Raw genomic sequence first — 15,085 nt, 5'->3', positions numbered from 1 at the left:
TTTTTTTTTTTTTTTTTTTTCAAAATCAACTCTGCCTTATTCAGGGTGAGACATTCTGTGTTCTCATTCTTATTAGCTTATCTTTGTGTATTTAATTTTTTTTCCATTGGTACATATTTGTAGTACGTACACAATGACTGTTTTCATCTTGGGACTTTATACATGCACATAACACATCTTAATTCTTTTTTACTTCCTATTTCCCTCTCTTCCGCGTTCTTTGTTTTGTTAGGCATATTTTAAGTTCTTAAGTAGTACTGTATTTTCTTTTTGTATTTCTTGCTCTTTTTTTGTTTTAAATTTAAGGTCAGAAATGAATATCCTTATTACAACTTTTAAGGCTTCTTCAGTTTTTTTTTCCGTGTATGTTATTTTTTCCATGTTGTAAAGTGATCTGATGTTATGATTTATTAAGATGCAAGTGTATGTCATGAGCTGCATATCATAGTGTATAGTTTTTGATACTTGTTTATTACAATCTGTACTATTTTTTTAATTTGCATTGTCACCAAGTTGTTCAGCTCCCTCTTTCCTGTGATATTTTACTTTTTTTTCAGCTTTAATTGAGTTTATTGGTACATTTTAGGGATACAGTACAGTTACATTCATTGTTGGGATCTTGTACCTCTACATGACAAGTCTTGATTCTCATTTTTTCCCCTTACCCCTGCCCTCCCTTCACCCCCTCCTCTCCTCCCCATCTACAAACACTTTATTTCCATCTTTTCATTATCTCACATTTTTTTCTTTTCCCTTATTACCCTTCCCCTACCCATCCCACCTTCCCTACACATTTAGCTCCTTTCTTCCCATTTCTAAATGTCAGTAATCTTATTAGGATCTTATGTATTATTGCAGATTATTCACACCAGAGAAACTATTTGGTATTTACACATGTGTGACTTATTTATTTCACTTAGGAGTATATCTTCAATATGCATCCATTTTCCTATGAATGAATCTATTTTCTCGTTCTTTATGGCTGAGTAATAATATTCCATTTTATAGAAAAACCACATCTTCTTTATCCAGTTTCCAACAGATGGGCAAATGGGCTGTTTCCAAGATTTAGCTATTACAAACTGTGCCGCTATAAACATGGGTGCACATACTTTTCTGTGATATGATTCTTTTAGTTCTTTTGGAAAGATACCCAGCAGAGGGATGGCTGGGTCAAATGGAACCTCCAGTCCAAGCTCTTTGAGATATCTCCATATTGATTTCCACAGTGGTTGCACCAGTCTGCACTCCCACCAACAATGAAGAAGGGTTCCTTTCTCCCCACATCCCCGCCAACATTTGTTATTGTGTGATTTCTTGATAGCAGCCTATTTTACATTTTTTGAAATGCTGGGAATTGAACTCAAGGCCTTTGTACTGAGCTGCATCCCTACCCTTTTTTTTTGAGTAGGGGTACTGGGATAAAACTCGGGTCCTTGCTCTTGTGAGGCAGGTTCCAGAACCACTGAGCTAAATCCCTGGCCCTGTTTTTTATTTGAGGCAGAGTCTGGCTGAGTTGCCCAGCCTGTGCTCAAACTTGTGATTTTCCTATCTTGGCCTCCCACAGTGCTGGAATTACAGGCATGCATCACCACGCCTTCAACATCTTATAACTTGTTTTTCTTTGGAGACAGGGTCTTACTGTATAGTTTAAGACAGCCTTGAATTTGTTGGTGACCCTCCTGTCTCAGCCTCCCCAATGCTGAGATTACAGGAAAGAGCCACCATACCCAGTTTAGATTTTATAGTTCTTATACTCTGAAGTCTTTTTTCCCCTTGAATAGTTGGATGATTTAATCACAAAGTTTATGGTCTTTTCTCCCTACTTGCTTGTGAGTGCCATAAAAATCTAGGGCCTCCTTTGCTATTTCTTTGTGTTTCCCACAAATACAGCGGTTCTCAAGCCTCTCATAGGTTGTTCTGTAGTGTGGTCCATGGGCCAAAGCACCAGTGTCTACCACAGAGGCACCTGTGGAAGATGTGGATTCATGAGCCTCACCCACTGTTCACTCAGGAGCTCTGAGTGCGTGGCCAGTGATTCTGACACACACAAGGTTGAGAACTACCACATTCATTTTTTTGTCTCTATAGCTTAATCACAAAATGTTTCCAGTGCAAATGAGAGGGAAGACCTCAAACTAAAACCTCTGCTCACGCATGTGCAGATTCTTGTTCATAAAAAATGCAGTGGTTCTGCAAACGCTTTGTCAGATGTGTCCAGATCTTTGGTCATCTTCATTTCTGTACATGCAGCTACTTAGTACGTTAAAAATAGGCTTTAAAAAAAAAAAGAATTACGGAAAAGTTGAGCAGGTGGCATAAGAGTTCCCATCCCGCTTCTATTGACATTTTGGGAGGTGCTGGTCAGTTGTAGTGTGTGACATTGCTCTGTTGGAATCGAGTTTTCCTTGCGATTGGATGGGGCTGTGGGTTTTGGGGACACTTAGTCTGTGTCTAGTTGTTGTGATGTTTGTAACACAGTTTGTGATGTTACCATTTTTCTCAGGTGGCACAGAGTTGGGATTAGAAATGGTGAGACATGTCACTTCTGCCTTTGTCAGGCTCTTTGTAGGGAGAAGCAGGATGCTTCCTCGTGAATAGAGATACTTTGAGCAGCCAAAATGAAAAGTACAATGTCTTTCATCGACTTTTGCTTACATTTCCCCCTCTGTTCTGCTTGTTTTTCTTCATGTTGTAACCTCTCCCTTTTATTTCAGGCATCAGATGCGCTCTTCCTGTATTCTCCATTAAACCCCTGACTCCCAATTCTTAACAGTGGTTTTATCCTAAGAGTCACTGGGGAGGGGTGAGGTAGGGACCAATGAGAGAAAGAAGGGATCGATGTTCCTTGGGCCCTGCTTGTTCCTACCTGGAAACAACATTGGCAGCATTTGTATTTGGCATATGTCTTCTCTGATTAATTTTACAAGGAATGGTACAGATGTGGTCCCATTGTCACAGTTCCTGCATGAGGTGTAGATATTATTGTCTCTGTTCTGTAGATGAGGAAACTTGAGTTCAGAAACTTGATGACTAACCTAGAATTGCATAGCTAAAGATGGAATAGAATCTGGGTTCTTTTGCCTCCAGATTCCGTGCATTTGGTAGTCATTTTACTAAGTATGTATGGTATAACATCCTTGCTGTCTCTTTCTGAGACATTTCTACTAAGTCGAAATGTTTCCTGCTTCCCTGTAGAGATTATATACGAGTATTGTTGGAGTCCATCTCGTTTTTTACAAGAGAGGAGTAACACTTAGTATAGCACTAAGCTCTGTCACTGTCACTTTGGGTAAGCGTCATGGCACAGTGGGAGAAACAGTGGAGGTGGTGGTCTACCTGTCAGCACATAGATGGTTACCTGATGAGTACTGTTCTGCCGTTCAAGAGGGTAAAGTAGAGTCATTTGTAGGAAAGTGGATGGACCTTGAGACCATAATGTTAAGTGAAATAAATCAGACGCAAAAGCTTAATTATCACACGGCTTCTTTTGTACAAGAAACTCAAAAAATAATTTAAAGTGCAAAATAAAAAAAGGGAGATAGATCCTCTGCAAGTGGGAAGGGGCGCTAGAGGTGGAAAGAGGAGGGAAGGAAGGAGGGTGGGCGAAGTACAAAGAATCAAGGTGTATTATGTATCAGCAGCAGTGCCCCATGATGACTGTCGTCATTGTGTAGTGCAAACAGGTACAAGCGAACATAAAAACAAAGTATTTGTAAATACAGAAGGGAGGAGGGGGTGAAGGGAGGACAGGGGTAAGGGGAAAGAACGAGAACCAAGACCTGGCACGTAGAGGTACAAGATCCCAGTGATGAGTGTAACTGTGCTGTGTACCTAAAATGTACCAATAAACTCAATGAGAAAAGTAAATAAATACATATATACATACAACAGTCAAATAGGAAAGAAAAAAAACAAAACAGGCAGTGGGCTGAGAGCGGGGAGACTGGGCTCTTACCTGTTCTAGTTCTGTAGATTCATGTAAATCATTTTGCTTTAACTTGTTTGATTCGCAGTATGATTTCTTCTGTCTTCTTTCTGTGTATAAATCTTGGAATGCTTGCTGCTGTCTTGTTCTTTTTAGATAACACCTCGTAGCTGACTTATTTAGTGTGTAATCTGTTACTGTTTCTTAATCTTTCATTTTTATTTGGCCTAATTAATCTTGGTTCATCCTTATTCTATTGTGTAACTTGGCCTAATTTCATTTAATTCTGGAGATATTTTGTTATTCAGAAATACAATGGTGGAAAGGATTTTTGCTGTGTATTGTTATGTTACTGACCACAGATTTGTTACTCTGATTGCCAGCTACAGTCCACTGATCCACTTGAGCTAGGAAAAGCAGTGAGGGTTGAAACATTTGAATAGTAAGTTTCTTGTCTTTGAGTCTTTTCAATAATGTTCTCTATTTGTTCTTTTATTATTTCTTCTTTATGTTTTGCTGGGCTGGGGATTGAATCCAGGACTTCATACATACTAGACATGCACTGTATATCCCCTGGCCTGTTGCTTTGTTTTTTTTTGCGTGTGTGCTTATTTGTGTGGTACCGGGGATTGAACTCAGGACGTTGAGCTTGTGAGGCAGGTGCGTCCCACTGAGCTAAATCCCTGGCCCCTGTTTGTTCTTAATTCCACCCTGTAGTTGAGTACTGCTTTAGATTTCTTTAGTTAATAAAACAGTGTTCTTCCATAATAAAAAATAATGAGCTGGGTTACTTGGATTAGAATTATGCAGGACCAGCTAGGCACAGTTGTGCATGCTGTGACCCCAACACCCTTGAGAGGCTGATCATTTGATTAAGGGACTAAAACAATGGCTCCTCAACACAGTAAATTCTTGAAGTCCAATGACCCCTTTGATCTGCTTTACTTGCTGGGCCCTGTAGCCTGCTTTGAGAAGTCACTTCTCTGGCTTGTGAGGGTAGTTCAACCCCTGTGTTAGCCATCTTAATGTTATCAGTTTGGCCTGATTAATAACTACTTTTAACTTGAGTTAAAAACATTTTGTTCTCACTTTTATTCACAATTTATATTTTTCAAGCTGATTCTCTGTAGCAAAATGTTAAAGTTAGTGTACAGAGCGGTTCGTGAGCTTCAGTCATGATTTAGCATAGTACAATATCTCATCAATAATTGTTTCTGACGTACCAGAACTAGTTGAAATATTTTTAAAAACATTAAACAATAACTTAAAAAATTAGATACAGTATTTAATTTTTTCCTGTATGAGTTACCCCAACATATGCTATTAATCTGTAATAAATATTAAACTTTAATATATGCAATAATCATTAAGATAAGCAGTTATTTAGAAAGTAAACAAGAAAAGTTACAAGGACTATATTTCAGACGAATACAATTAAATTTACATATGGTTTTTCCTTAAATTAGCTAGACCTTAGAAACACTGAGAGTATTATTACCGAGCTTTAAAAATTTGCCTGTTTGCTTTAAAAAACTGTTAAAGATTGGCAATATGGAGTCTTTTTGTGCTTGCTTCAAACTTGACAATAAAATATTGGATGAATTTATATACGATAAACCCTAACTCAGGGTATTAATTTAATTTACTATTTGTTAAAACTATAATATGTTAATTATACTTGTAATTATATAAATAGTACTTATTCACATATATCCTCCTTCTAGAATGATGTAGTTCTTTGGATATATCTCCAAAAGTAAAAAAGTATAGCTGAAGCAAATGTATTAAGCCAGGCATAGTGGCACATGCCTGTAATCCCAGCACTTGGGAGGCTGAGGCAGGAGGATCACTATGAGTTTGAGGCCACCCTGGGCTACAAAGTGAGTTCAAGTCCAGCCTGAGTTATGCAGCAAGACCTTGTGTCAAAAAAAAAAAAAAAAAGTTATAAAATGTAGCCAGGTATTGTGGTATACACCTATGATCTCAGCACACTCTTCTTTTAAACTATTTGGCATAATTCTTTTCTTTTCATTGAATAGAGGGTATGTTACATCCCAGGACAGTACATCACAAACTTAGGTATGTGACTTTCTCAGCGTCTACTTGAGAATATTTTGTTCACTTAAGTTAACTTTGTTTCATTTAACTTGTTTTCTTTTTAAAGACGAAATGTATAGCCTTTGACTCTAAATACTGATGTATTAAAATTTAAAGGATATGTAAATATTGTCCTGCTAAATTAAACAAATTTGAGGACATTTTGAGGAGGAACATTGTAAAACAGCTTTGTATTAATCCTGGGAATTTCTTCATGGCTGCCACCAAAACTTTATTTGGAATGATTTCCTAATCTTGGACCAAAGAAGCTTTTGAGTATTTGGTACATTAGATTACCAGTTGTATTTGTTTTGTTTTGTTGGTACTGGGATCAAACTCAGGACCTTTGTGCTTACGAGGCAGGTGCATTGCTACTGAGCTAAATCCCTGGCCTGATTACCAGTTGTATTTTAGGTTGAAAATATAAACTGTTTCAATTTAGCTGTTTCATTTAATATTAGCTCTTTGGGGAGTAGAGTGGAGTAGATAATTAAGCTTTTTCTTCTTCTTGTTCTGAATTTAGGAAGCTCTGGTGGAATCTGTGAAAAAAGTAAGCTCTATTCTGATGGTAAGAAGAAGTCCTTAAACACTGGAATTATTACCGTCCAGAACTATGGGTCTCATGTACCTCCCAAAGTGTCTCACATAACTTTTGCTCATGAAGTTGGGCATAACTTTGGATCTCCAGTAAGTATTGCTTAACTTTTAGGGTTTTTGGGGGGAGGTTCCGGGGATCGAACTTGGAACTTTACACTTGCAAGACAGGCCAGCGGCACCACTGAACTAAATCCCCGGCCCAACTTTTAGATTTTAAAACATTACTAGCCTTTTATTTTGAGTGATTTTTTTGGTTTACAGTGAAAACAACTGTGCATACAAATGTTTGTGTACCAGAACACAGTAGTATACTCAATGATATTGAAAAAGGAGAAGATAGAATATTTGTGATTCAAATAAGAAATGAAAGCATAAAAAAGAAAATAAATGTATGCATAACAGTGTCGTAATTTTATGAAAGGAATGAATTTTGTCTGGTTTATTTGAACAGAATAATGTCTGTATCTCTTGGTCCTAGGAGAATGTCTAATATACAATGCTTCAGCTATCTTTGAGAATCCCTTTTCATTGTCTAAAGTACACTTATACTCTCTAGCAAATTGTGCAGTGGCTTTTTCCTGTTTTTGTTAAAGCATATTAAGATTTACTTGGATTTATCTTTTTCTGCTGTAGAATATTAGTATTTTAAAATCTTTTATTGTGATAAATTTCTAACACACAGAAGAGTATTCATTTCATCTAAGACAGAGATTAGCAAATTCCTTCTTTAAAGGGCCAGGTAGTAAATATTTTTAGGCTTTGGGGGCAGTATTTGGTTTTTGTTGAATATTCTTCTTTGTTGATTTTACAATCCTTTGACTATGAAAACATCATTCTTAGTTGGCCTACCTGTGAGTCAGAGTCAACAATGATCAAGATTTTTCTGTATCTACTTCGTGTATTTTTTTTGCTAAGTTGTTTAAAGCAAAATAATCTATGCTTATATGTTTCAGTATATATTTCTGAAAAAGTTGGTTTTAACATAGCCACAATGTGATTATTATTCTTAACAAAATTAACAGTGCTCTTTGTTATCATCTAATGCCTTGTTCCATTATATTGATTCTTTTTTGGGGGCGGGTACCAGGGATTGAACTCGTGTCCTTGTGCTTGTGAGTCAGGCCACCAAACCGCTGAGCTAAATCCCCAGCCCTATTGATTCTTAAATGACCTAAAGATCAATACAATACAGAAATAGGAAATACTGAAAGATATTCTATCTTTGTGATTTTGGTAGAACTTCTTTGTTTTTTTGAGGCAGGGTCTTGCTGTGTAGCCTAGGCTGGTCTTGAACTCCCAGCAAACCTCTTGCCTTAGCTTCTCAAGTTAGTAGGGTAACAGGTGTGTGCCCAGCTAGAGCTTCTTAAAGTGATGTGTTTGGGAAAATTTCACTTGGAAGCTGTATGTCAACCCATTTTATTTGTACCTTATCACTTGTAAAATGAAAAATTTTATTATTAAAAAATAGTTTGTAGATCTTGAGGGTGTAGCTCAGTGGTAGAACATATGCTCAGTGGGCACAAGGCCCCAGGTTAATCCCTAGCAACAAAATACAAACACACACACACACACACACACACACACACACACACACAAATAAATAGTATGCTTATGCTTAAAATCTGCAGATGCACATCTCTGATTTCTTCAAGTTTGTAAAATGTACCATTTCAGTAAATTGCCTTTCCTCTTCTAAGTCCCACTCTGAAGTTAAGAGCTTATTATCAGAACAGTACCTGAGCTGGATTGTGGTATGAATGGCTGTAATCCCAGCACTTGGGTGGCTAAGGCAGGGGGTTTGCAAATTTCAGGCTATCCTGGATTTTGTAGTGGCTTTGAGTCCAGCCTGAGGCACACAGCAAGACCCTGTCTCAGAAAACAAACCAAAAGGAACCCTTAAGTTTCTTTGTTTTTTTCCTTTTTTCTTTATTGGTACATTTTAGGTATACAATACAGTTACATTCCTCATTGGGATCTTGTATAGAAACCCTTAAATTTTTGAGGTAAGCAGAGGACTGCTGTTTGTATTTTCAGGTGCAGTGGAGGTCCTCTTTCTGTATTAGCCCCCTTTGGCTCCAGGCCTTGCTGGGGAAGTTGTGATAGTTACCCTGCCCCTTCCCCTGTGTGCTCGTCCAAAGCCTCTCACATTTTGCTGTGCATATAAATCACCCGAGGACCTCAGAATGCAGTTCTCTTTCTGTAGGTCTTTTGTGGGCCTGTGTTTCTGTATTTCTAGAAGCACTGAGGTGGTGTTGCTGCAGACCTGAGGACTACGCGTGGAGTTAGGGAATCCAATTCCCCTGTCACTTTTTGTCTGCTCTTTCCTCGCCCAGATGCTGGCCAGTTGTTTCTAGTATATTAGCGTGTTATTTAGTGTTTATTGTTTGATGGATAAATTGGTGCTCCTTCTTTGCCTACCTTGCTGTGTTTGTTTTTCATACCATACTGTTAATGGCACGTATAATTTTTTTTATAGTGCTATAAGTTCTACTATATGTACATAGTAGCTGCTTATCAGATATTTACTAATTTGTAGTATGATCGGCTGGAACTATATAAATTCCTGAATTTGTCTCCTTTGACATCTGTCCTGAAGTCTTTATCTTCCTGCTGTGCATCTGTACTATGTCAGTGTTACTTTTCTTTGAGTGGTTCACATTGCTTATATTTATTATCCTGTTTCAAATATTCATTGTGTACCTATTGTAAACTGCTTTTATAAGCTTTTGTTATGGAAAGTTGTAATAAAAAATGAGACAACTTTGTCTCAATATGGAAATTATAATCTATACCCACTTTTACCAGATTCACTTTTGTGTAAATATGGTTCTAATTATGCCACTTCTTTTTAAAACCTACTTCTGCTACTTGCTGATAGTGCTGACATGACTATTCCTGATCTTGTCATTTGGAGTTTCCCGTAAGTCAAGGCCCAGTCTGTTTCCCATGTTATCTCCTCCCTCCTCTGTCAGGCACTTCAATCCTTCAGAGCTGTCCTCCACCAAGGAGTCAGTTCCTTCCCTTCTCTGCCTTTGAATTCTTGATCCATGTTGTTCATGTAGTGATTCTACCATTGGATATCCAACCAAAAGAAGTAAATGAAGGATTTACAAAGAGTTATGTATGTTTTGAAAAAAAAAAGTTACATATGTTTGAAAAAAGATCAGTTGCACTTTTATTTTTAATAATAGCAAACATTTTAAACAGCCTAGATGGACTCACAACTGGAAAACACCACAGAATACTCTGCAGTCATTTAAAAAGCCTTTCAGTGGTTTACATTTGAAGCTGAAACACAAATATAGCTGTATATATGTACAGTCCAAATTTTACACTAATGTATGACACAGCCACATACAAGTTATTTAGGAAATAGATCAAAATGTTAATAATAATTATTGTAGGTCATATATTACAATTAAAATTTTTGATCAATTTTTTGATTTTTAAAATTTGTTACAAGAATATTTTTAATAGACAGTAGTTTTTCTGTTTTCTTATCAAAGTAAGATTATCAAGGTTATCTGTTTTCTTGTCAAAGTAATAGTTTCTTTGTGTAACTTTATGCTTTTTTTGGTACTGGGGATTGAACTCAGGACCTTGCACTTTTGAGGCAGGCACGGTGCCACTGAGCTAAACCCCAGGCCCTCCCTGGCACACTTTACTTTTGATTTGAGCCCTCCTTCCGTGTTTGGGTGGTCTGGTCAAAGTGACCTTTTTGTCCTGTTTCATTTGTGTGCTTGTTTTTGTCCCTTATCTGAGGATGGCAGCAGATGTGCTGTTCACAACCCATTCCCCTTCTGCAGCTGCTAATGATTCTCTGTTCTAACATCCTTAAATTAGTTATGCTAGGTAGATAAGGTGACATTTGCTGCTTTTTATGGAATGTGAAAGCCTTGAGGGCTGGGAAAATGCTTGTTTCATCTTAATACTTTTATATATTTTAGTGCCTCCATGTAGCTTTTGACACTATTGACTTGAAAGTGGCAAGATATCCTGTGATGACATTAAGAGTTGTACACTACTGGGATTTTCTCCCCTAAAATTTTAATGGTGAGAATAGTGCTAGTGCAGTACTTTATCAGAAGCCAACTGCACTATAAAGAATGAAAACATTAAAGTAGATAATATTAGAGAATGGTAGAGTTGTTAAATGCTAATTCTAGGTTCTGGAGAAAAGCAGGGGGCATCAGAAAGAATAAAGGTGATAGTAAAGGTCACAGTTTTAATACCGGTAGTTGCCTCAGCCTGGGGAGTAGAAAAGGAAATTGACTTAGACGGACTCCCTTGGGCATTCTGCTTCTTCATAGAGGTAGGGTTGTTGAGTGTTCAAGACAAAATTTTATTTAAATATTTAACATTCGAGAACTAACACTTTTGTCAGGCCTGCTTGTTTTAATGCATATTTCCAGGAAGGCCAGGGCTGCTGGGGTCTGGTGGTGTTCTTTTGCTCAGTCTGTGTTCTAGTCACATGAGTGTTTTTACTTTGGTAAAATTCAGAGAGCCGTGCTTTGGTATTCTGGTACTTAAATGAAATCTGTCAAAATCAAAAGCACTTCTGCACATACACTCCTACACAGAACTTTGTCTCCTGCATTCTGAAAAGCAATATTTTGATTTTATGCTTGGAGTTTTCTTAATTTCATTTAAAAAATAGATCATTGTGTTTTTATCTCCGGTCAGCGTATTTACTTTTCTTATATGAGCTCGCTGTGTTTTCCTAGCGTAGGCATTCAGTATTCTGAATTTTCCACGTAGAACTGCTTTCATTGTGTCCCATAGATTCCTGTATGTTGTACTGACATTTTCATTTATTTGTAAAAACTGTCTGATTTCTTCTTTAATTTCCTCTGTGATCCATTGATTGTTCAGGAGAGTGTTGTTCAATTTCCATGTGTTTGTGAAGTTCCTATGGTTTCTTGTGCTGTTGATCTCCAGCTTGATTGCACTATGATTTGATAATATACAGGGAATAACTTCGATTCTTTTGCATTTATTCAAACCTGTTCTGTGAGCTAGTATGTGATCTGTCTTGGAGAATGACCCATGTTTTGCTTTTCTTATGTACTAGTTCATAAGTTAGCTTAGATTCCTATTCTATGTAAACAGCCCCATGCTAATCTCCTTTGTTTCCTTTCCCTTTCCCCACTTCTGCCTTCTCTGAACTAGTCATAGCTTGTACTGTAGTGTATATTTTAAAGAATAGTTAGTAGTTTTGAAGTATTTTATATTACTATTCCTACTTTTAAAAGTATATATTTAATAGACATTTATGACAGTTTGTCCTCAGTTGTAGTCCCTACTTACAAAGCTGTACATTGTTGTGGCTAGACCTCCATGATTTACCTCCTTCTGGGACAGTGGCCTTTAACACAGAAAATTATTTTCCTGCTCATAATCTAAAACAATTGTAATATCCTTTCTAACAAAATCTATGGCTTACTTTGTTCTTCTGATGAGAAAATTATATTTAATCAGATGACCTGAAAACCCTATTTGATTTCCTGTTTATGTAACTATTCTGTTTGACAGCATGATTCTGGAACAGAGTGCACACCAGGAGAATCTAAGAATTTAGGACAAAAAGAAAATGGCAATTACATCATGTATGCAAGAGCAACATCTGGGGACAAACTTAACAACAATAAATTTTCACTCTGTAGTATTAGAAATATAAGTCAAGTTCTTGAGAAGAAGAGAAACAACTGTTTTGTTGGTATGTATATTTTCCCACTGTTTTATTTTGAATATTTTCAAACATTCAGAAAAAGGATTACATAGTGAGCACCTACATATCCATTGCCCATATTTTACAGTTGTTAACACTTTGCTGTATTTTCTTTATCACATACTTATTAATCTATCCATCCCTCAGTCCATCTTTATCGTTGCAATTTGAAGGTGCAGGCATCTGTCTGTCTTTCCTTTTGGTGCTGGGGATTGAATTTAGGGCCTTGCACATGCTAGCAAGTGTTGTGCCACTGAACTTCATTCCTAGCATATTTTAGTTTTTAAGATGAGTTCTAGGTAAGTTGCTCAGGCTGCTTTTGAACTTGAACCTCCTGCCTAAGCGTCTTGAGTAATTTGGCATTACAGGTGTGCAGCACAGTGCTTGGCTGAGGTTCTGTTTTTGTTTTTTACAAAAGTGAAATGTACAGGTCTAAAGTGCACCATTTGATGAATTTTTAAAATAGTGTGTATGCCATTTATATTCACTCTCTAGAACAGGCATATTCGTTTAGCAAAAAGCAAATCAGTGGTCATAAGGGTAATAGAAAATAAGGAATTGGGAGATTCAGAGTTTCTTTTTCTTTGAAAAAGCATATGGGGTTTTATGGTGATATTTCCTTACACAATTGATCAGTTCTGATGAATGCATTTACCTGTGCAGACGTCTATCATTCCAGAAAGCTTCTGTTTCTCTTCCCAGTCTCTGGCCCCTGCACACTCCCAGAGGTGACTGCTAACTGATTTATTTCACTGTGTAATGATTTTGCCTTTTAAAAACGTGTAAGTGGAACGGTATAGTTGTATCTTTTTGCGGAAGGCTACTTTTAGAGTCGATTCTGAGATTCACGTTGCCTTGTGTGAATGTGTCTTGCCTGCTGTGCTCTTCCGCTCCCCTTTTGATGCGTGCTCACCTGTGCTCTCCAAGCTAAGAATACTAAATTATTTTGTTATTATTATTAAATAGACTTAACATAAAATTTGCCATTTTAACCAACTCAAGCAGTGAACTCAACAGTTCACTGACATTAATTGCTTTCACAGTGTTTTGTAATCATCACTGTTATCTATTTCCAAGTTGTTTCTCAGCTCTAGAATTCCTTATCCATTAAAAAGCTGCTTCCTTCTCCCTTCAGCCCCTCATAACTTCTATCTTACTTTCTGTCTCTGTGAACAGTTAGCCTACTTTCGGTACCTCATCCAAATGGGATCTTGTTTTTCTGTCTGGCTTATTTCACGTAGCATATTTCTAAAGTTTATCCACGTGATAACCAGAGCTCCCCTTCTTTATGGGTATACAATACTGTGTTACATGGATATATCTCTGTTTAATTTTCCACTTACCTGTTTTGCCTCTCTTGTGGCATTTAACATAATGTGTTTTGAGACAAAGTCTCTCTCTCTTTTTTTTTTCGTACTGGGGATCAAACTCAGGACCTTGGGCTTGTGAGGCAGGTGGTGGCAAAACTGAGCTAAGTCTCTGGCCTGGCATTTAACATATTCTAAGTATTTTCTCTTATCTTAAAGTTTTTTCATGTGTTTTTATTCTTTTTCACAAGATTATAAATTACTTGAATACAGATGTAGGTTGCTTCACCTATGCACACAAAGAACACTGCAAGGGGGTCAAATAAGAATCGAAGAAGGTTTCCAGATAAGACTAATATTTTGTTTTTAATTGGAATGCTTATTGAGATAATTATAGGCTCGAGTACGGTTATAGGAAGCGGTAGTTTCTCTGTACACTTCACCAGGTTTCTCCCACTTACGATAGCTTACAAAGCCACAGTGTAGTCATTGACATGTGGGAGCCACGGGTCTTATTCTGATTTTCCCAGTTTTCCTCTCCTTTCTCTGTGTGTATTTAGTTTTATGCAACTTTGTCAGTGGGGGGCTGTGTTTCCCACTGCCCCAGTCAAGGTTCAGAGCAGCCTGGTCCACACAGGTGTGCTCGGGCCTCTCATCTGTAAGTGCCCTTGCCTGTTCTGCTGTGCCTTCCCAGCCCACTGACCTTCCCAAATTTTGTCACTTCAGAAAAGTTATATAAATGGAATCATACAGTATGTAACCTTTTGGTTGCCTTTCTTCACTTGCATAATTCCCTGGAGATTCATGTGAATTGTTCAATATCCTCTCCTATTGCTAAGTATGTTCCGGGGTCTGTATATAGCAGTTGCACATTCACCTGTGGAAGGCCGTGGGGCCCTCTCCAGTGATGGGCTGGTGTGAATAAAGCTGTAAGCATTTGTTTGCAGATTTTTTTGTGTGTGTGAATGTAATTTTTGTTTCTTTGAGATAAATGCCCCCAAATGTACTTAGCAGACCACACAGTAGTAACTCCTGTGCAATACTACCACATGCTTTCCAGGCTGGCTGTGCTATTTTCTCTTCTCACCAGTAAAGTATGAATGATCTAGTTTCTCTCCATTTTCACCACCAGTGTGCTTTCACTGTATTTTATTATTTTAATTAATTAATTTTGGGTACTGGGGATCAAACTCAGGACCTTGTGCTTGCAAGGCAGGCGTGGCACCACTGAGCTAAATCCCTGGCTTTCACTGTTTTATTTAAGCCATTCTGATAGGTATGTAGTGTTTTTTTTTTTTTTTTTGAGACAGTTTCTTGCTGTGTAACCCAGGCTGTCCTCAGTCTTGTGATTCTCCTGCCTCCCCCTCCCAAAGCTGGTATTACAGACATGTGCCATTATGCCCAGCTTACTTTTCATGATTCTTTTGA

The 15,085-nt window shown here is 37.5% G+C and overlaps 1 protein-coding gene across 1 annotated transcript in view; it reads left to right on the top strand.

Annotated features, from left to right (window-relative positions):
- Nucleotides 1-15,085, top strand: part of Adam10 (ADAM metallopeptidase domain 10) — a 108,018-nt gene that overhangs the window by 75,030 nt on the left and 17,903 nt on the right. The window contains exons 8-9 of the mRNA XM_033756250.1: nucleotides 6,549-6,712; nucleotides 12,155-12,338. Coding sequence (XP_033612141.1) covers nucleotides 6,549-6,712; nucleotides 12,155-12,338 — 348 coding nt within the window. The remainder of the gene's footprint in view (nucleotides 1-6,548; nucleotides 6,713-12,154; nucleotides 12,339-15,085) is intronic.

Source organism: Fukomys damarensis, unplaced genomic scaffold, assembly GCF_012274545.1.
Source record: "Fukomys damarensis isolate Sample0158 unplaced genomic scaffold, DMR_v1.0_HiC HiC_scaffold_25, whole genome shotgun sequence".
Lineage (NCBI taxonomy): Eukaryota > Metazoa > Chordata > Mammalia > Rodentia > Bathyergidae > Fukomys > Fukomys damarensis.
Note: the sequence above shows the minus strand (reverse complement) of the source record. Positions and strands in the feature narration are given on the sequence as shown.